This window comes from Pelodiscus sinensis, chromosome Z (assembly GCF_052426305.1).
Source record: "Pelodiscus sinensis isolate ZL-2025 chromosome Z, ASM5242630v1, whole genome shotgun sequence".
NCBI classification, from domain to species: domain Eukaryota; kingdom Metazoa; phylum Chordata; order Testudines; family Trionychidae; genus Pelodiscus; species Pelodiscus sinensis.
This window is the reverse complement of record NC_143085.1, coordinates 29,583,125-29,603,460: the sequence shown is the minus strand read 5'-3', so window position 1 is coordinate 29,603,460 and position 20,336 is coordinate 29,583,125. Positions and strand designations below refer to the sequence as shown.

The 20,336-nt window shown below is 45.4% G+C and overlaps 1 protein-coding gene across 11 annotated transcripts in view; it reads right to left on the bottom strand.

Moving 5' to 3' along the window:
- PITPNM2 (phosphatidylinositol transfer protein membrane associated 2) overlaps positions 1-20,336 on the bottom strand; it is a 264,295-nt gene that overhangs the window by 4,955 nt on the left and 239,004 nt on the right. For 10 of the 11 annotated variants that reach the window (XM_075898565.2, XM_075898562.2, XM_075898566.2 and 7 more), the window contains 7 exons: positions 16,908-17,056; positions 6,648-6,764; positions 5,510-5,626; positions 4,973-5,121; positions 3,513-3,662; positions 3,219-3,402; positions 268-396 (listed from right to left, as the gene is read on the bottom strand). In XM_075898565.2, the coding sequence (XP_075754680.1) occupies positions 268-396; positions 3,219-3,402; positions 3,513-3,662; positions 4,973-5,121; positions 5,510-5,626; positions 6,648-6,764; positions 16,908-17,056 (995 nt within the window). The remainder of the gene's footprint in view (positions 1-267; positions 397-3,218; positions 3,403-3,512; positions 3,663-4,972; positions 5,122-5,509; positions 5,627-6,647; positions 6,765-16,907; positions 17,057-20,336) is intronic. The other variant, XM_075898568.2, reaches the window with a different exon arrangement.

The following is a 20,336-nucleotide window of genomic DNA, read 5'->3' as shown; positions in this document are numbered from 1 at the left end:
TTCAGACAAAAGGTGAATTTTAAAGCGGACGGGACTTCATTTAAAAAAATTAATTCTACAGCACTACAAAACAATGCAGTGGAGCAGCAGCACCTGGCGTTTTCACTCCATTATTTTCATAGTTGTGATGCACAAAGCTAGAAACCCTCACACCTCTCAGAGAGAAGCAGTGGGATCCTGATGAAGTCAGTGTCTAAACTCCCACCGACTCCAGTAGGGGCATCAGCCAATTGAGTGTTCTACTGACAAAATAACCTGGATTCCTACCTGACACTGTTGCTGTAATTTCTTGGTGGGCCGGCCAACGATATAGATGTGTGTGGGTGGCAAACTAATGGAGCTGTAGACTGAAATATCCTTTGTGGATCCGTATGCGGCGTGGATCCTCATGTGGAGCTGTGGGAAGGGGGAACAAGTTTCTGCTATGACACTATTCAGCACACCTGGCTTTTTCACAGCAACTGTGGGAATATGCATTCAAGAACGCCCTGCAAGTCCCAGCTGGGCAATACTCTGCAGAGGAATGTACTAATTAATTAACAGCAGTACTAAGGGTTTGTACTGTAGGCCAATTACTGTTAAGCTATAGTATAGAATCCAAGAGAGGAATGCAGTTAGCAATTACAAAGGGAATGTAGCTTTGTTTAGCTAATGTACTTTCTTTGTGTGGCACTCCACAGTTCTGTTCCAAGGGGTTTTATACACGATATAGCCAGGGAAGGGGTATTTTTCAACTATATTCAATAACTATGTACACAAATAATTCCCTTCTACTGAGAAGCCACAGTGCACAACTCTAGTTTGAAGGCTGTGTAAGCTAGATTGTATATTTTATTTTTTGTTGGATTTTGAGGTTGAGACAGACAGCTATACATATTACCTTGCATAATGCACTAGATTTTTATATCATTAGTATTTACTGCTTTGTTCCCACAGAGCAAAAGATTTCATTTATCCTTTAGCCAGATATTTGAAAAAATTATTTTGCAACTGTGGAGATTGTCTGCAGAGCGCTGCCAATGTTAAAGTGCTTACCCTGGTGCTAGATATGGACCTGCATAGTTCTGCCTGCAGAGTTAAAAGCTAAAGATCCATTGTAGCAAGTCTGGGGACCTTATTATTCTCAGGAAAGGTACATTTCCAACACGGGATAATAATATAACATCTTCTGTCACATGGGGGGTTCCAAAGTAACTCTTGAGTTAGATTTTGAAGTATAGATTGATTCCAGTAGTCATCACATTCAGTACTTAATGACGGGCTTTCATTCTGTCTAGGTCTGGGGAGAATAAGGTACTGTGGCCTTAGAATAATGTGCTAGACAATAGCATAGTTAAACCAGCAGGCTAGATAACTTTGAGATCACCAAGGTGGACCCTTTAAAAAGACCTAATTTATCACTGAAATAAAGGGGAAGTTCGGACAACTTAGGTTTAAGACATGATAAAAACCCATCAATTACCAGGCTAAAATATCACATGATGAAAATCTGTCTTAATCATTTCACAGTCATATTGGGTGTATCTAGACTACATCCCTCTTTTGACAGAGAGATGTAAATTAGAGATTTCAGAATTGCAAATGAAGCTGGGATTTTAATTTCCTGTGCTTCATTTGCATAATCACATCATGGCACTCTTTCGAAAAAGTGCTATTTCGAAAATGAAACCACAGTCTAGACGTGGTTCTTTTGAAAACAAAAGCCTTTTTCAAAAGATCCTGTAAACCGTTTACAGGATATTTTGAAAAAGGCTTCTATTTTTGAAAGAACCACATCTAGACTGTGTTTCAATTTCGAACTAGCGCTTTTTTGAAAGAGTGCCATGACGCGATTATGCCAATGAAGCATGGGAAATTCAAATCCCGGCTTCATTTGCAATTTCCAATGTCTAATTTACATCCCTCTGTTGAAAGCAGGATGTAGTCTAGATACACCCATTGATATTAGAGTTGAAAGAGCACTAACAGTGACATCTACTCCAATCCCAGAAGCCAGTGTAGAATCAATCCCCACAACATATTTTCTAGTATTCAGCCCAATCCAGTTTAAAATGTTACAAGTTAAAAGGCTTCCACAACTTCCCCTGGGATGCTGCTGTTACACCAAGTAGCTCTCAGGTCCAGGAAGTTTTTCTGATATTCATTGTAAATGTTTGCATTCTTCATTCCTTTGAGATCACTCCTTGTAATATTACTAAATAATTTCCTTGCAATTTACCAACCCCTCATGCAGTAGATATTTAGCATGTCACATTCTGAGTCATCCTATCCCCAAACTGCAGCTATATAGTTCTTGTAATCTTTCCTCCAGCTTGTTAATCATTCTTATTGTCCTTTTCTGCACTCTCTCCATTTACTGTATGGTAATGTATGCTGTCTGACCTTGTGGGTTCTCCAAGGCAAAGAGCCTGCTGTGCTAGTCGTTAAAAACTGAGTCTGTGAAGTAGGTTTTATTTTGTACTTTATTCTCCACTCTATAATACCCTTTTGGATTGACTGGATTTAACTGCATGCAGTAAAACTGGTGCCTTTCTATTGCTTTCACATTTTTTACGTTGTCTGGTCTTATTGACATCAATAGCCTCTTTAAAACTTGGTAATTAAATTCCATGCTGAAAGAGAGCCAGATCTTGTAAGGAACATTTGAAAGGGGATTGTGAATATTCTGGGCCTTGGAGATCACTAATTTGGCTCCCTCACCCTTCATGTTGATAAGGGAGTACAATCAAGACAATTAACTCTTATTTACTTCCTTGGTTGTGTACCTGCTACAGAGAATATGCACAGCTTTTGCTGGAGAGAGGCAAAGTGATCTCATGGTTAGCGTGGAAAGCTAGGATTCCTGGGTTCTAAGTCTGACTCTTCAGATGATCACTTCTCTATGGCTATGTCTATATTATGATCCTCTTCCACAAGAGGAAATGCAAATGGGTGCTCATTTGCATATGTTGCAATCTCATTTGCATTTCCTCAGATCCCTTTTGTGCAAGAGGTTTCTGCACAAAAAAGCACTGTGTAGACAGCTCCTCTTTGTGCAAAACCCCCCTTTTTGCGCAAGAGCCGTCCTTCCTCAAAAAATGAGGAAGGGTGGATAAAAATCAAACGAATGCAGACTAATCTCTAACTATAGGTCAGGTCTTAACTAACACCCAGGCACTAAGCCACAACAAGTGGATGAACCCACGCTTTGCTCATGTCTCAGTATAGCTGATGCTTACATCGGTAATGAGGTTTTTCAGGAAGTTGGCCTTGTGCCGCAGTGGGTCATGGACAAGCCCATCACAGAACGAGACAATCCCATGGGGGAAATTGTGCTGTGCTAACCATGCCACCACCCTTTGCTTCTGCATATCTGGTCGGCCTGTGATGTAGATAATGAGGTAGCCAAGGTCTTGCCAGTGCCTAGTGGGGGGGAAAAAGAAACAGTTTATTATAGACCTATATTTGCAGCAAGGTTAAAATATTCACTGAATACAATGGCATTTCCCCCAGCCCTAGCCCCTGCCACAGACCTTACAACATCAACTGCACCAGCTCGGACTTTAGGATCACTACCCATTATAGACACGCTGGCTGCAAAGGAACCATCAATGCTGAAGACTACAAATTCTGACCCCTTAGGTAGAACGGTGATATAGCTGTCTGCATATGTGTGGTCACCCCTGAAAGAAAAGAAAAAGGGGGTTAAGAGCAATGGATAAGCCTAGCTGAGAGATTAAAATCCATTTACAATACCAATTCAGCAAGCATACAGTAAACGACCAGGGAATGCAGAATTAAGGGATGGATCCTGCTATCACTTCACACACCAATTCTGCTAAGGCCCTTTACCCCTGCAGTATCTGTGATGTAAATCAACACAGATCCACTGATTTCAATGCTATTTTGATTTATACCAGCACTTCTGGCTTGTGTCTGTATCTCAGCACAAGTGGTAGAAAGGACTATGCACTAGTCTGACAGTTATGTATTCACAGACAAAGAAAGTTCTTGTGTCTAAGGCACTGATATAAGACTCAGGAGATAATGGGTTCTATTCCTGACTTGGCAAGTCATTTTTCTGTGTCTCAGTTGTTCATCTGTCCAATGGATGATGCTACCTGGAAGCATTATTGCAAGGATAGAGAGACACATTTTTAAAGATATTTAAGGCACTTATATTTGCACACTGCTGCCTAGTGGGAGTTTCAAAAGCAACCAACTCTTCTCCCCCTCTCCCCCCCTCCCAGAGAGACAGTACAGGGCCTTTCACCAATGGCAGTTGGGCACTTATGAAACACCAGCTCTCTATTAAATATCTTAAAAAATCTGCACCAAAATCATTAACGATACTACAGAAAATGCCTGTATGTTATTGGAATATAATTACAGTGACTTGAACTAGCATTGTGGGATTCCAACTGCAGTGTATTTCAGTGCTTCTGAAACAGATTTGCTCAGTTCACCATGGATAAGCTTTTTGGCACTGCTCTCTCTGAAAGCTGGTGATCCAAAAGTCAAGCTGCAGACTTTCTGCAGCATCACTAATAACAAAGGCTCTACCCTTGGGGGAACCTGGGCAAGTTTACAGTTTTCAAGATGTGCTCATCTATACAGTTCCATGAAGACGATAATTATATGTCTGGAAAAGGAGGAAAAGCCTGGCCCAGCAATGGGAACTCAGCTAACAATGCTTTTGACAATGCAGGAGGCAGCACAGAATATAGCTTTTTGTCCCATTGCTTATGCTGCAGGGTAACAGGAGTAAAATTGTTTTGTGCATCAAGTCAGAAGATCAGACTCTGAAGACACAATAGGAAGCAGAGCTGTTGATAAGAACAAGCCACTTTTTAAATAGTCACTTTTCAGGTAGAATTGCACTTCACACTTATATGGATTTTCTATCATGCAGTGAATAGCTAAGTGTCTACAGATATATTCAGATGTTCCTGTCAAACTGTGGGCTAAGCCAAATGAGCTTGAAGCACAGCACCTGACCACCATCTTGACAGGATATACACCAATCCCCAGACGCTTGTTCTCAGGGATAACATAGGAAATCCTGCCACTGCTGTTGCTGATTTCGGTGTCAAAGTAAATCCACTCTCCAGATGGCGGTTGGGTCATGATGTGAATGTCCACCTGGAAGGAAGAGGTGGTTCAGGACTAAGGAAGTATTAAATACAGATATGGCTCATGTAGAAATGGGCCAAACCCAGAACTTGGTATCCAAGCCTCACTGAAATGAACGGTAGAAAGGGCTCATTTTGGGGGGTTGGATACAACCGAAAACATTAACACTAGACAGGATCCTAACTTGGCTCTGAACAGGGCCTCCTCAAGCCTGTCTAGTGCAATGCTATGCCTAGGCTGGACAGAGGAGGCTTTTAAAGTGGACACAGGCAAAGGGGCTTGACTTGCAATAATTGGTCAGTTCTCATTACAGATACAAAAAGAGCAGAGGTAGGCAACTACTACTTCCTACCTCTTCTGCTGTATTTCTGGGCAATGCACACTAAGACAAATGTACCTTTTCCCCAGTGAGCGTGACCATGTCTAATGGCCCATACATAAACCTTCCTGTTAAGGTCTGGGGTCCGTCTTCATTAGCGATGGCATCATTTATTCTGTGGTTGGCTGTGACATTCTGCAGAAGTCAGGTGAAAAACAGAACAAACCTAGTTAAATTCTCAGCAGAGCCTCCTGGCTAATGCAGTTTACAGGAAAAGGTGCTACAGTAATGCCAAACACATGGACAATTTTCTTCTCATGACATCCCCTTCCTGCACTATTATATAGCTATATTAAACAGCACAACACATTAAGAAAAAAAAATATTGTACATTTAGGACCAAACTTTTAAAGGGCCTTCTGCATTTGGTCTCCCATTTTAGCTACAATAATTTATGGCCACATGATTTGTACAATCAATTGTGGGTGTGGATCCTAATGCATGTGGACAAGCAGCTGATATCTGAGTGAAAGGGTACAGTTAGTTACTTTCTCATCTAAATGATAGAATTTTCACCTGCAGTTAGTTAATATTGGACATTTTTTCAGAATGGGTCTCTACTTGGCTTTCCTGCTGCCATTCCTTAAAGGCAAAACTTGAGTCTGCAAAGGTTAAGGTTGTCCTTTGAAATTCTGGACCTTAATGCATGCATCTGCCATGATGTCGCACAATGATACTGTCACTCTAAAAATACTACTCTAGTCACAGAACATATTGAAAATCTCATCCCTGGCAGTGCAAAATTCTGTGTATTACATTTTCAAATTAGGAGGCAAAATGACTGATTATCAGCAGGAGTTTGCTGACATTTTTAATGGTTAAACAAACTTCCACTCACAGAAATCAGAGAAGCTTATCTTCTGGAATCAGGAATTCTGGGAAAACACAGTTACTATATGGGCAATTTAGCACAGGGATAGGGAACCTACGGCCCTTGTTGCAGATCCTTAGTGTGTTTGTGTTTTCCAACAGTCTGAGACTGGGATATCTCACTGAGATGTGATTATCACAGTGCAATGTCTCCAAGCTAATGTAAATGTGTAGTCAAAGGGCATAGAAGAGTTGTACCCATATTGGTTAACTTTTATATTGCTCTTATTGCATGCAGGCCCAAATCATTTAATAGCAGGTGAGACTTGTAATAAAACACTATTACCCTTAGCTTAACATGTGTCCTCTTCCGCAGCCACTTCTCTCTGGGCTTGGAAGGAGTGAATACAGAGACCTCCTTTCCATCCAGTTCCAGAATGCTGGAGTTTTCATGCCTCATCACCTAAGGAAAGAGCAGCCCCTGTCAGCAACTCAAGATGCACCTGAGCTAAAACCCTAGAGCTGCAGGAATTTCATAGCAAACACATCCCCTGCAGGTTCAAAGTATTTATTCCTCTCTGCTGTGTTTGCAAACCATATGATGGAAACAAAATATTTGCAGGGGAAGGGGCTTTACAGAATTTTGCATGTAGCAAATTTGTATTGTTAGCCTACAAGATTTTGTTGGCCTTCTTATAACTGTACAATGTTAATGATCTTTAGAGCCAACAAAGGTTGATGCCAGAACTGGGTTAATATCAAGTGTATAAAAAGGACTCAACTGAAATTATATGTAGACACATATGATTGCATATGTGAAAGGGGTTCTTGGTGAAACATGGTAAGAACTAGAACAAGAGACATGAAAAAGAAGCCAGGGGAAGCTAGAAAAGGCAAGAGACAAATGGAATGAGTCTAGGAAGAGTTAAGGAACAGAAGCAAACCACAAGAGAATTCACCAAGCTACGAGCACAAGTGAGCAAGGACGACAGAGCTCAGTGGCCTTGACATGATGCTGGTCACAGATACATAACTGCTAGGCTGCTAGTGTAAATCTGCCTGATTATATCAGGACTGGATTTTGTACCAGATGTTCAATGAACACACACAGAGACTGTGGCAACCCAGACCCTGCTACTTCCCTGAGAACATGTCCAAAAGTCATTGGAAAATGCTTATTCAGTGAACAGGAGAGGAACTTTCCACTCAGGTACTTACAGAAAACTGCTTATTTTTTAGGGCCTCTCTCATCACTATGGCCTCAGTCTTGCCTGCCTTCCCATCAGGTCATCAAGCCACATACATATTTCCTGTCATCATCTCCTCGCCATTTCTGTCATTCAGATTCATCACTATCTGTTCTGAATGTGCTCACTTGTCTTAGGTGTCATTCCCTCAGGGTTGTTCTTCAGAAGTACTTTCATCATCCTCTCCATTCCTATTGACTCTGCCCTTAACTACACAGCAGATGCCAAACACTACAAGAGCTAAGATCCCAGAAGGCTCTCTCATTTCGCTAGAGTCAATCCCAGTTGCCTGTCATGTAGCATTTCTATTTAAAAACATTGCATGTGGCATTCTCCTGTCTTGCTTCTGTAGCTCCTCTCATTTTGACCAAGACATTAGATATTAAGCCAGGTTTAACAATGGGCCAGCAGAGTTCTGTAATCTAGGAGACCAGAGTTCAGGACGGGAATCGGGCTCTGGTTCCATAGAGAGGTTCAGGCACATCATACAGGTGTAATGTTCCTGCACTGAAATGAAGATGAACAGACTGGGACAATGGGATTTTCAAAGTGTGCAAACATTTCCTATGGTAAGCTCCACTAGTCAGCTGGCTGGACCAAATAGCAAAAGGAAAAGGGTTTACATCCTGTGTTCACACTACAGCTAGACTGCCCTTCAGTCCATTCATAGAATCATAGAGCTGGAAGAGACCTCAGGAAGTCATCAAGTCCAGCCCCCTGCCCAAGGAAGGACCAATCCCAACTAAATCAATCCAGCCTGGGCTTTGTCAAGCTGAGACTTAAACACCTCTAGGGATGGAGATTCCACCACCTGCCTAGGTAACCCATTCCAGTGCTTCATCACCCTCCTAGTGAAACAGTTTTTCCTAATATCCAACCTAGACCTCCCCCACTGTAACTTGAGACCATTGCTCCTTGTTCTGCCATCTGTCACTACTGTGAACAGCCTCTCTCCATCCTCTTTGGAACCTCCCTTTTAGGAAGTTGAAGGCTGCTATCAAATCCCCCCTCACTCTTCTCTTTTGCACACTAAACAAACCCAAATACCTGTCTCTCCTCATAGGTCATGCGCTCCAGCCCCCTAATCATTTTGGTTGCCCTCCGTTGGACCCTCTCCAATGTGTCCACATCCTTTCTATAGTGGGGGGCCCAGAACTGTACACAATATTCCAGATGTGGCCTCACTAGAGCTGAATAAAAGGGAATAATCACTCCTGTGGATCTGCTGGCAATGCTCCTCCTATTGCACCCTAATATGCCATTAGCCTTCTTGGCTACAAGGGCACACTGTTGACTCATATCCAGCTTCTCATCCACTGTAATCCCCAGGTCCTTTTCTGCAGAACTGCTACTTAGCCATTCAGTCCCCAGCCTGTAATTATGCTTGGGATTCTTCTGTCCCAAGTGCAGGACTCTACACTTGTCCTTGTTGAACCTCATCAGATTTCTTTTGGCCCAATCCTCTAATCTGTCTAGGTCACTCTGGACCCGATCCCTGCCCTCCAGTGTATCTACCTCTCCCCATAGCATAGTGTCATCTGAAAACTTGCTGATGAGGCAATCCATCCCCGCATCCAGATAATTAAAGATGTTGAACAAAACTGGTCCAAGAACAAATCCTTGGGGCACTCTGCTAGAAACTGACGGCCAACCTGACATCAAGCCGTTGATCATTACCTGCTGGGCCCGACAGTCTAGCCTACTTTCTATCCATTTTACAGTCCATTTATCCAATCCATACTCCCTTAACTTGCTGGCAAGAATATTGTAGAAGACCATATCAAAAGCTTTGCTAAAGTCAAGGTATATCACATCCACTGACTTTCTCATATCCACAGAGCCAGTTACCTCATTATAGAAGCTAAACAGATTGGTCAGGCATGACTTGCCCTTCGTTAATCCATGTTGACTATTCCTGATCACTTTCCCCTCTTACAAGTGCTTCAAAATGGATTCCTTGAAGATCCCCTCCATGATTTTTCCAGGGACTGAGGTAAGGCTGACTTGTCTGTAGTTCTCTGGATTGTCCTTCTTCCCTTTTTTAAAGATGGGCACTACATTTGCCTTTTTCCAGTCATCCGGGATCTCTCCTGATCTCCATGAGTTTTCAAAGATAATGACCAAAGGCTCCGCAATGACATTTTCCAACTCCCTCAGTAACCTTGGATGCATTAAATGTGGATGTGTGTATGTTTAGCTTTTCTAAATACAGTAGACTTCCGATAATCCGGCACCTTTGGGACCCAGGTGGTGCTGGATTATCAGAAATGCCGGACTATCAGGAGGTACTCTGGCAGAGGCAGGTCTTGTCGGAGGGGAACAGCACCGCAAGCGCCGAACCCTCCGCCATTTTAAAAGGCAAAGCCTGCGAGCCGCGGAAGCAGAGAGGGGGAGAGAAGCAGGCAGCCGCTTCAAGAGGTTCTAGTCAATTACACTGCCACCGCTGGATCAACAGGCTCTCAATCTACCTTTCCCCTCTACTGCCTGGGGCGGGGGGTAAGAGGTCGGCGGGTGGGGAGGTGCTGAACCCTCCCTCCTGTCGCAGGGACGCAAAGCCTGCAAGCAGCAGAGCCACAGAGGCAGCAAGAGGCAGGCAGCTGTTTTAAAAATTTCTAGTCAATTACACTACCCCAGGCTGGATCCACAGGCGACAGGCTCTCAATCTACCCTTCTTCTCTACTGCCCGGAGGAGGGGGGTGGGCAGGAGAAGGTAGGGGTCGGCGGGGGTGTGCTGAACCCTCCCTCCTGTTGCAGGGAGGCAAAGCCTGCGAGCAGCGGAAGGGGAGAGGCGGCGAGAGGCAGGCAGACGCATTCAGGAAGTTCTAGTCAGTTACACTTACTCCGGCTGGATCCACAGCCAACAGGCTCTCAATCTACCTTTCCTCTCAACTGCCCGGAGGGGGGGGCAGGAGAGGGTAGGGGTTGGCAGGGGTGTGCTGAACCCTCCCTCCTGTTGCAGAGAGGCAAAGCCTGCAAGGGGCAGAACCAGAGAGTGGGCAAGAGGCAGGCAGCCGCATTTGGGAAGTTCTAGTCAATTACACTGCCCCAGGCTAGATCCACAGCGGACAGGCTCTCAATCTACCTTTCCTCTCTACTGCCTGGAGGAGGGGGGGGGGCAGGGGAAGGTAGGGGTTGGCGGGAGAGGGGGCGGGGGTGTGCCAAACGCTCCCTCCTGCTGCAGTGAGGCAAAGCCAGCAAGCGGCAGAACCAGAGAGGGAGGGAGAGGCAGGCAGCTGTTTCAAGAAGTTCTAATCAGTTACACTGCCCCGGCAACAGACTCGCAATCTACCTTTCCTCTCTACTGCCTCTCGTCCCACTCTCTGGTTCTGCCGCTTGCTGGCTTTGCCTCCCTGCAGCAGGAGGGAGGGTTTGGCACACCACCACCCCCTCCCCCGCCGACCTCTACCTTCCCCTGCTCCCCCCTCCTCCAAGCAGTAGAGAGGAAAGGTAGACTGAGAGCCTGTCGCTGTGGATCCAGCCCGGGGCAGTGTAATTGACTAGAAATTCCTGAAGCAGCTGCCTGCCTCTTGCCCCCTCTCCAGCACCCTGCAACATGACGGAGAGTGTGGCGCCCGCGCCCCCAACCTCGGTCCCCTTCTCCTTCCTCTCTCCTTCCCCTCCTGCCCCCCAGGGGCAATAGATAGAGCAAAGATAAATTGCAAGCCTGTCACCTGCAGATCCAGCCGCAGTTAGTGTAATTGATTAACAACTTGAAGCAGCTGCCGGAGCACTTCCGGGTTGCAGTTGGTGCCGGACCGTCAGGCATACTGGACCACTGGATGCCGGACCACCAGAGTTTTACTGTAGTTCCTAACTTGTTCTTTCCCCATCAAGGGCTGTCCACCTCCTTCCCATACTGCGTTGTCTAGTGCATTCCAGAGAGCACACTGCATGGAGCATTTTGAAATTTACTATGGTCAGATATTTTTCCAATTAATTACGATTTTCCCTACCCAGGCCCTGGAAAGACTGAAAGGTGCTCTGTCATCTTATTTTAAAAACCTCACACATTCCCTCTTGTGTCACATGCAGTGCCATATAGGTTAAAACTAAAGTAGTCTGATAGGCTAGTTTATGTTGTGGAATTTAGGCTGGCTGTTTCATTTTCCCATTTCACTCACAGCAAAAGCAGATTGCTCCGATTCACCTTTTGGTTTTTTTAATATATCTGCCCCACCTCCATCTCACCCCCCAGTGATGCTGGGGAATGAAAAGCTCAGGGAATGAATAAAATAATGGCCTTCACTGATGAAAATTTGAAAAATGAAAACATTTCTGATCATATTTGGGTTTATTTGTTTTATTAAAGTCTACGATTTTGGGACTAAATCTACTTGATAGCTTCCTTTTACTCTGAGTGCCTTTCAGTGAAGATTAAAAGCATGTACTTTCATTAGCTTTCCAATGTTGGCATCCTTGGTGTTGAATAAGAGGTAAGGAGGGATGGTGCCCTGAAAGAATAGCAGGGGATGTGAAATAAGAGAAAGCTAATGCTCTAGAAGCAGTAGAGAAAGATGAGACTAAACAAACCACCCTGCAGAGGCAGTCACTGCCAAGCTCCAGGGACTTCGAATGGATGGCAGGGACATTTTTCATGCCACAAGATGTAAAGTCACATGCTGCATTACACAAGCTTGGTTGCATTCTGAGTAACTAGCTGAGCTATTCTAGAACATAATCTTTTGTTAGACTCTTTAATGTGGTTTCCTTCCTGTAGCTGTTTAGGCAAAGCTCCACATGGAAGCCTACTATTCAAAATGAGGAGAGCCAGCATGACAGTGCAACATTGACTCACTGGATTGGAAATGAGGGACAGGTCAGGAAATAAAGGGTCAAGATAGATTAATACTAGGGGACTGCATCCATCAGTGCTAACATCCCTGTTGTTATGGAACCTACAGACAATTTAGATGAAGAAGAGTTTGCCAATAAAGGGCTATAAATAACAGAGCTGCAGTCAGATATGCTGCAACAGAGCAAGGGTAATTTAATCAGCTGAGCTAATACATGGCAATATGAGGAGCTGGATCCTGCCAAGTGCTGAGTATCTGCAAAGGTAAGGATGCTAGTACTTTATTTAAGCAGGTTCAAAGGGTTAGATTGAAAGGAGACATACCTAATACCATAAAATCAGGATTAAATAATTATCCTCCATCCTTTAGCACAGGGTCCCCTGAAATTTACTCTGGCAGAAGTGACTAATGCAGTCGATGCCAAAGTAGCCAGATCCTCTACTGAATGATCCAGCACTATGTCACTAGCAAATCAGAATAAATGGAGGAAGAGCCCAAATGAATGCAGTTGGCTCCAGGGTAGCTAATGTCAGTCTAGGACAGGAGTTCTCAAAGTAGTCCACGGCCACCTCCCAGGTGGTCCACGGCTCAAGCTCGGCTCTCCATCTCCCCCACACAGCAGGGAGGCCACTCTGCCACTCAAGCCTACTGGTCGGAGGGCATGCGGGTGATAGTGGGGAGGTGAAGAAAGCAAGCTCATCACCCCTCCCTCTCTCATGCAGGCTGCAGAGCTACAGGTGGAGAAATGCCACCCCACCCGCCTCCATTGCAAAGTCCCATTGCACGCAGGTTGGGCTGCGTGGGGCCCAGCCAGGCAAGGAGGGCTCTCATGGTGCACGAGCAACCAGCACCCACTCCCATCCCAGCCAGTAGGTTAGGCTGTGCTGTGCCCAATGGCGGTGGGAGAAGGCGGTGCTGGGGCTGAGGAGCCCCCCACCCTCCCAGGAGGCAGGTGGGAACTTGGGGCCCTTCGGGGCTTTGCACTCGCAGGGACTTTGTCTGGGGGAAGGGGCCAAGCCACTTCAGTGCCCCCCCACTAAGGGTGCCAGGGACTGGGCTCCCGTGGGAGCTCACCCCCAGCAGTACTGGACACTCCAGGATCATCCACTCATCCCCTCCTCACTGTGCCCAGCCTCCCTGTTTCCATCCCCCATTTCCCTGAACCACCCCCAGCAACCCTGACCCCAGCCCTATTCTAAGGAGCACACTGTACCCCATCTCTCTGAACCCCATAGCCACTCTATTCCCAACTTTATCCCCAGGCACTCCCTGACCCCAGCTTTCTGCCCCTGGCCAGAGACCCTACCCCAAAACCCCTACTGCACCCTGTCTCCTTGCCAGATACCCTGCACCCTTCCTTGCTCCTGCTCACTCCCCTCCAGGCAAAGCCACACAGGCGGAGAGACCCTGCTGCCCGTGCGGCTTTGCTCCTGTCCCCCCCAGCAGACCAGAGAGACCCGAGCAAAGCCCCACAGGCGGCGGGGTCCCTCCGCCTGTGTGGCTTTGCTCCTGTCTCCCTGGTCTGCTGGGGGGGGGGCCAGCAAAGCCGCTGGACCCCCCCCAGCACACTAGGGGGACAGGAGCAAAGCCGCCCAGGCGGCGGGGGTCCTGCTGCCTGGGCAGCTTTGCTCGTTTGTCTGGAAGCAAAGCCGCTCAGGCAGCGGGACCCCCGCCGCCTGGGCGGCTTTGCTCCCGGGCAAACGAGCAAAGCCGCCCAGGTGGCGGCTTTGCTCGGGTGTCCCTGGTCTGCTGGGGGGGGGGGGTCTAGCGGCTTTGCTGGACCCCCCCAGCAGACCAGGGAGACCGGGAGAAGCTTTTTTCACCCCGGAGGACACAGGCGGCGACCCGCCGCCCGTGAGCTCCGGGGCGAGAAAAGCCCCGTTCGTAAGTGCGGATCCGACATAAGTCGGATCCGCGTAAGTTGGGGACTGCCTGTAATGGTGAGTTTCCATTAGCAACTGGTAGTCTGCGGAAAGGCTTATATTGAACCAGGTGGTCCATGGACCAAAAAGTCTGAGAACCACTGGTCTAGGATCATTACTCCACAATCCCAGCAGGATGGGGAAGCAAGCCCTTTGTTTTGGCTGGCCTGCCCTCTCAACCGTTCCCTTTGCCCCTCGCCCCCCAAGAAGATGCACCAAATGAAAAGATGTTTTAAAGTCCTCATCAGGGAAAGAACTTGAAGCAGGGACATTGAACATCTGAAAGGAGGACAGATTCAGCAAGTTGCAATCCACAGAAGCAGTATTCTCTCAGCTGGGATGAAAATGACAGTGAGCATCTCTACCTGAGTTTTAGAAATGAATGATGTTTTGCCAGGGCAATAAGGTCACTAGAGTGGCACTTTGGACTGGTGTATTTTTTCTTTGTGCACCATTATGTTTGTAAGTCTCAGAGGGGTAGTCATGTTAGTCTGTAACTTTAAAACCAACGAGTAGTCCCATGACACCTTAGAAACTAACAAAAATATACAGTGTCACAAGCTTTCTGATAAAGTAGGTTTTACCCACAAAAGCACAAGATACTATATATATTTTTGTTAGTCTCTAAGGTGCCACAGGACTACTTGTTATTCATGATGTTTGTGTTACAGTGAGGGATTGTTATGTTATGACACTATACTGCTCTTTTAAAGAACAATATCAACTTAATCCTGGGAAGAGTTTTCAAACCCTGTGAGGGCTAAGTTGGGCTTCTTAATCTATACTGAGACAACCAAAATTCACAGGCGTTAAGCACTTGCAGCTCCCATTGTCTTCTGTGGGATTTGTGCTATTTAGTGTCTCTAAAAAAAGAACAAAACGTATCAGGCTATTCTGATGTAGCTGCCTAAGTATAAATCTAGAATCCCAACTTTAGACCCCCTGCTTTAAATACACTGGCCCATTTGTCACAAGCTAGCAAGTTTCTTTTTTCTTTAACTATTTATGCTCTTTGTTTACTCTTTTTTCTCTATATGAGCAAGGGCAATCAAGAAGAATATGTCCCCCTTTTGTTCTGGTTGTTTTCCCTGCCAGGGTCTTAGTGCAGCTATTTTTGGATTTCATGTTCTTCTGAGAAACAAACCATTTTCAATGTTTGGGGTGTGCATGTTTTTTTCTAAATCTATTTCTCTTTAAAACAAAAAACAATATGATTTTGCAAAATTTAAATCTGTGACCAAAGTTAAGCTGACAAAATCCAGAATGTGATGCTCCAGAAACCTAATCCTGTGAGAAGTAATTTAAACTGTGGTACAAAGTTTTGAATCTTGAAGCAAAACCCTTTACCGGGTTTCTACAATAGGTTTCCGGGTGTTTAAGGGCTCACTTGAAAGCCCAAATGGAGGCTGGAGCACTTTAACTTGTTAATCTGAATCTGAAACTTACACTTTTGTTTCATTCCATGTAGGGTTTGCACCAAGAGCTTCCTTTTGAACTTAACGTTTGAAAGGATGTTAAAACTCAAAGCAAAGCTCAAACCAAACATCACCTAATTTTGCCTCAAAATCACAAAGGGCTGCAAGACTATATGAAATGGGCCAAGACGACTACAAATGATTCAGATTAGGGATGTAAGTGAGTAGATGACTAATTGACGACCCGATAAGCCTAGGGTCACCAAGTAGTCGAGTCGACTACTCACATTGTCTCCCTCTCCTTCCAGCCTCTGTAACAGAGGCAGCAAGTGGGGAGGGGAGCAGGAGCCAGTGCTGGGGGGAGCCAGCTGAAAAGCCATTTCCCCCAGCACTGTTTCTGCAGTGCTGCCTGCCCTACCTTGCTGCTGCCTCTGTCATAGGCAGTGGTAAGGGAAGGGGCAATATTCCCTCTAAGCTGTATGTGAGCACTGCTTCACAAGTGATGAATCAGCTCTGCACTGTCAGTCAGCTCCCAGGGAGCCCTAAGCCTCTGACTGGATGGGGCTGATTAATCACCTGTGAAAGCTGTGCTGCCAGGAAGCTCAGAGGGAACACTAGCCAGGGCTTGCTTTTAAAATGTAGTAAGAGTTGGGCACTCAGGCAGCACAACTCAATCTGGGCTCATGCAGGTCCGGGATCAAATCCCACTGTGGCTCTGCAATTTAAAAGGCAGTAGGAGCCGGACAGCCTGCTTTTACTCCCTTTTAAATTGCAGAGCCACAGCAGGGTTTGGTTCTACACTTTTAATGAGCCAGGACTGAGCCAGGCTGCCTATCCACTAATTGAGTAGTCGATAAAAATTCTATTGACTACTCAATTAGTTAAATACCCACTTCTTAACATCCCTAATTCAGATTTTAGTGACCTTCTCTCCAAGAACTTGTTCCAATAACAAAAGCCAATTTTGTGATTTGGGGGGTTCCATGAAAAGACTGTGCAGTAAGTATTATTTGCAAGGCATCTGCATTTGATACAGCACAGGAAGGGAAAGGAGATGGATCTGTACCTGTAAAGGGTACATTTTTTGCCTCCATTGTTATGCTGAGCCCTCATTAGTGTCAACAAAAGTTATTATGGAAGGTGCAGCAAAGGGAAAAGAGACTTCAAAATATTTTCCAACAAAAATTAGGCATAAGGGACAAGAAAAAAGCATGAAATATTTGTTGTACCTGTCTCAGTAGGAAGGAGACTACATCTGTCGATTCCCAGTAGCTTGCATGGAAGAGATGTGGTAAGGCTACCGTTGGAAAGGCAGTCAGTGCATCGGGACAGTAAAGGGCATAGTCTATTCTTTTTGTTCCCCACCATCTGGCAGCAACTAGTAAAAGAAAAGGCTCGTTAAAGAGAGAAGCGAGAGCATGGTCTCAGATGTTAACCTCAGGCCATGGGTCTTTGTACTGGGCAATTTCTTCCCCGTTGATTTTATTGTTAAGAGACAGCAAACTTTGCTCAACACAACTCAAATGTATTAATGAGCCCCTGCCCAAGGATTGTATGAGGGTCAGAGCATGATTTTTCCTTTATTAAATCAAACAGGATATCCCTGGAAGGGAGACAGTAACTAGCCATTAATCTGCACCCAAAGGGAATATGAGGCAGAGACCAAAGGCTGGTGACTTCATGCCCAGCTAGAGTATTAGAGGCCATTAATACATGCCCTAGAGTCTCTTGTGGATACCAGAATAGCAATAATCAAAATAACTCTTGAGACTAGACAGAGCATGTACATCATCAGTGCTTCTGGAAACAGCTAGTGGGGTGTCCTCAAGTGCAGGGTCACTCCCACTCATAGTGAGTTTGTGACAATGTCCTGATGCTATGGTGATGGGGATCAAATAAACCTCTTAATTGGTACAGCAAAAATGAAAAAGAGTCTCTGCGTTGAGGTGGGTTGGGGGGAGAGCCACGGATATCTCTATGTACTACAATCTTTCCCGGACCTGACAAGCTCTGTGTAAGCTCAAAAGCTTGTCTCTCTCACCAACATAAATTGGTTCAATAAAACCTATTGTCTCACCTGGGACCGACACAGCCAGAATAAAACTGCAAACATATCCCTGAATCCTTTTAAGTTCCAGGGACCTCCTTTAAGCAGAGTCTAGCAGATGCTGTTAAAGGCAAAAACCTAAACAAACAGGATGTTTCCCTTTTATTTTCACTGAGGTACAAGCCCTCTCAATCCCAGAGAGTTAAACTCCCACATTCTGTTATTAATAGCAGAAATGAAAATTGAAGGCAAAGGAGCCACAGGTTAGTTGCTATGGAAAGACATGAACAAAACACCAGAAGGGGGGAAAAAACTGGATTATAAGACAGGCTAATGAAGCATTCATCATCTTCACCACCTCTGGAGTGCTGCTGAAGCAATTTGCTCAGCTTCTGCAGCATCTTCACAGCAAACCCTCTGCCCAGCAAGAGAGCCAAGGAGTCCCCAAATTCTGCAGCTCTCAAAACAGAAGCTTTGGTAAGTTTTGAGGAAGGAGGGATGGTGAATCTAAGGACAATTCCCCAGGCTCCCTCAGAATCTGTTGGGGGTGGAGGCTGGGGAAATCAGTAGCTACAGGATAATTAAGAATCCAACAGAAAAGTGAACTACCTTATTTTAATACCATGTTACTCTCCCAGTAACGGAGCCAGACTATGGGGATATTCGTGGAAGTGAGGTGAGTGATTAGATGTGCTCAGTGGAGGGAACTTATCTACTGATTGTTACCCAAAACGCAAGGAACAGCCAATCAGATTCTTCAGCTAGACCAGACATTCTCCAACTTTTCCCGTTAAATGAATCCACATTCCCTCCCAGGTCCCCCCCTACTGCTCAGATTCCACTCTTTAGTGCTTGTTCTTCACAATATTTCCTTCGGTAAGACCACAGCTGGAGACCCACCAGCAGTCCACAAATGACAGCACAGCTGGTCACACTTACCAGATGGGGGCCTTGCCAAGGTTTGACCTCACACTGAACTCTGAAATAACCACATAATCACTTTTTCAAATGAGTAACAGGGACAGCGGAGCAGGTCATAGCTTTTAGAGCCAAAAGCAAGAGGCTGCCTTTCTAGAGACAGGCAGCCTTGAACTCCCACATGGTTTGTGATGAAAATGCAGCTGCAAGAGACTAACGGCCCCCCGGAGGAGTGGTGTTAGGAGTCATAGCTGCATGCAAGTAGAAAGCTGGGGCTTGGACAAGAAGCTAAGGGTTCACTAGTATGGCTTTGCTGATTCTTTTGAAAACATTCTCTGATAAGGCACTTTGGTACCAGAAACAAAAAAGAGACAGCCTAACATGGGAAGGGATGTGATAACTTTCACCTAGCAGACACCCCCATTAGAAAATCAGGGCCCAGGGAAGTGTTGCCCACTCTTTCCACAAGTGAGCAGATGACTCCTGTGCAGAGGTCCCAGCAAGAGCCACAGGGGGGTGATCTGAGATATGGCATTGGTATGTGCCTATGCCTTCTGGTTTAGTAAGGGCAGCTGTGAACCATGCTTCCACATGCAAATATTCCTGATTCTAGGAAGAATAATGGGGGTGGGCGGACTGCTAGCAGGCAGAATACAGGTCCTGCCTTTTCTGAATTCTTCTGTGCCAGTTTGGGTCCTCTGCTTTTCCTGTTTGGCACAGGATTTGACACGCAATGGCCATTTATACAGTGATTTTGATCTATCCAAAGACATGATTTTCGGCTTGTGATTCTGGCTATGGAATTACCAAGGATTGGTAAAGTCCCAGGTATTGGTAAAAATCCAGCTTTCCACTCCTCATACAAGTCCTATTATCAGTCAGTTTCAGATTCTTGATACAGAACAGCCAAGATTAACTCCTTTCTGCTAGGAAGAGATTGCAACAGGAGCTGTGGCCAGTGCAGTTGCTCTCACATCTCTGTCTAAAAAGAGTTTGTGCCAGCATCAGCAGTGCTCCAGCTGATCTTCCAAGCAAGTATTTGTTAAATGGTGCTAAGGCTGCAAGTGCCCTTGATGAAAGGAGAAAGCAGGATTCCTCAGTAGAAGAGAACTGCCCCAATTAAATATTTAAGAGATTAGTTGGATAGGTAAGTCCCCTCTCCAGAATACCTCACTTGATGTCCAGGTCTGGTATTTGTAGAATATGGTCTAGATCCCAACCTGATGGCCCCCTCAAGCCTTCTTCCTAAATGATTCTGAGGTATGTCATGTTTATGCTGCCTACATCTTTTGATCGAGGCTTAGATGGGGGATTTGTGAGGGAGAGCAAGTTGGGACAGAAGACTAAATCCTCCTTTGGCGCGGTTAAGATGATTTTTATTTTCCACGGGAACAACATTTAAAAAACATACACACAAACAAAAACCCATACTTATTATCACAGCACGCACATGCAGAACACATCAGCTTTGTCCTCCAGCAATTAGCATTGTGATGGAGAAGACAAATGGTTTTAAGAAACAAGATGGTGATCCCATGAGTGGGAACTATTATTTTGGAGTTGAAATTAAGAACTGACATCTATTTCCTGATTAAAAGGTGAATGCTGACCACCTGCCCATCAAGTAGCCTTTCTTTATGGAGGAGAGTTGAGGGCTATGAATCTTCTTTTCTCACCCAAAGGCTGCTGCACA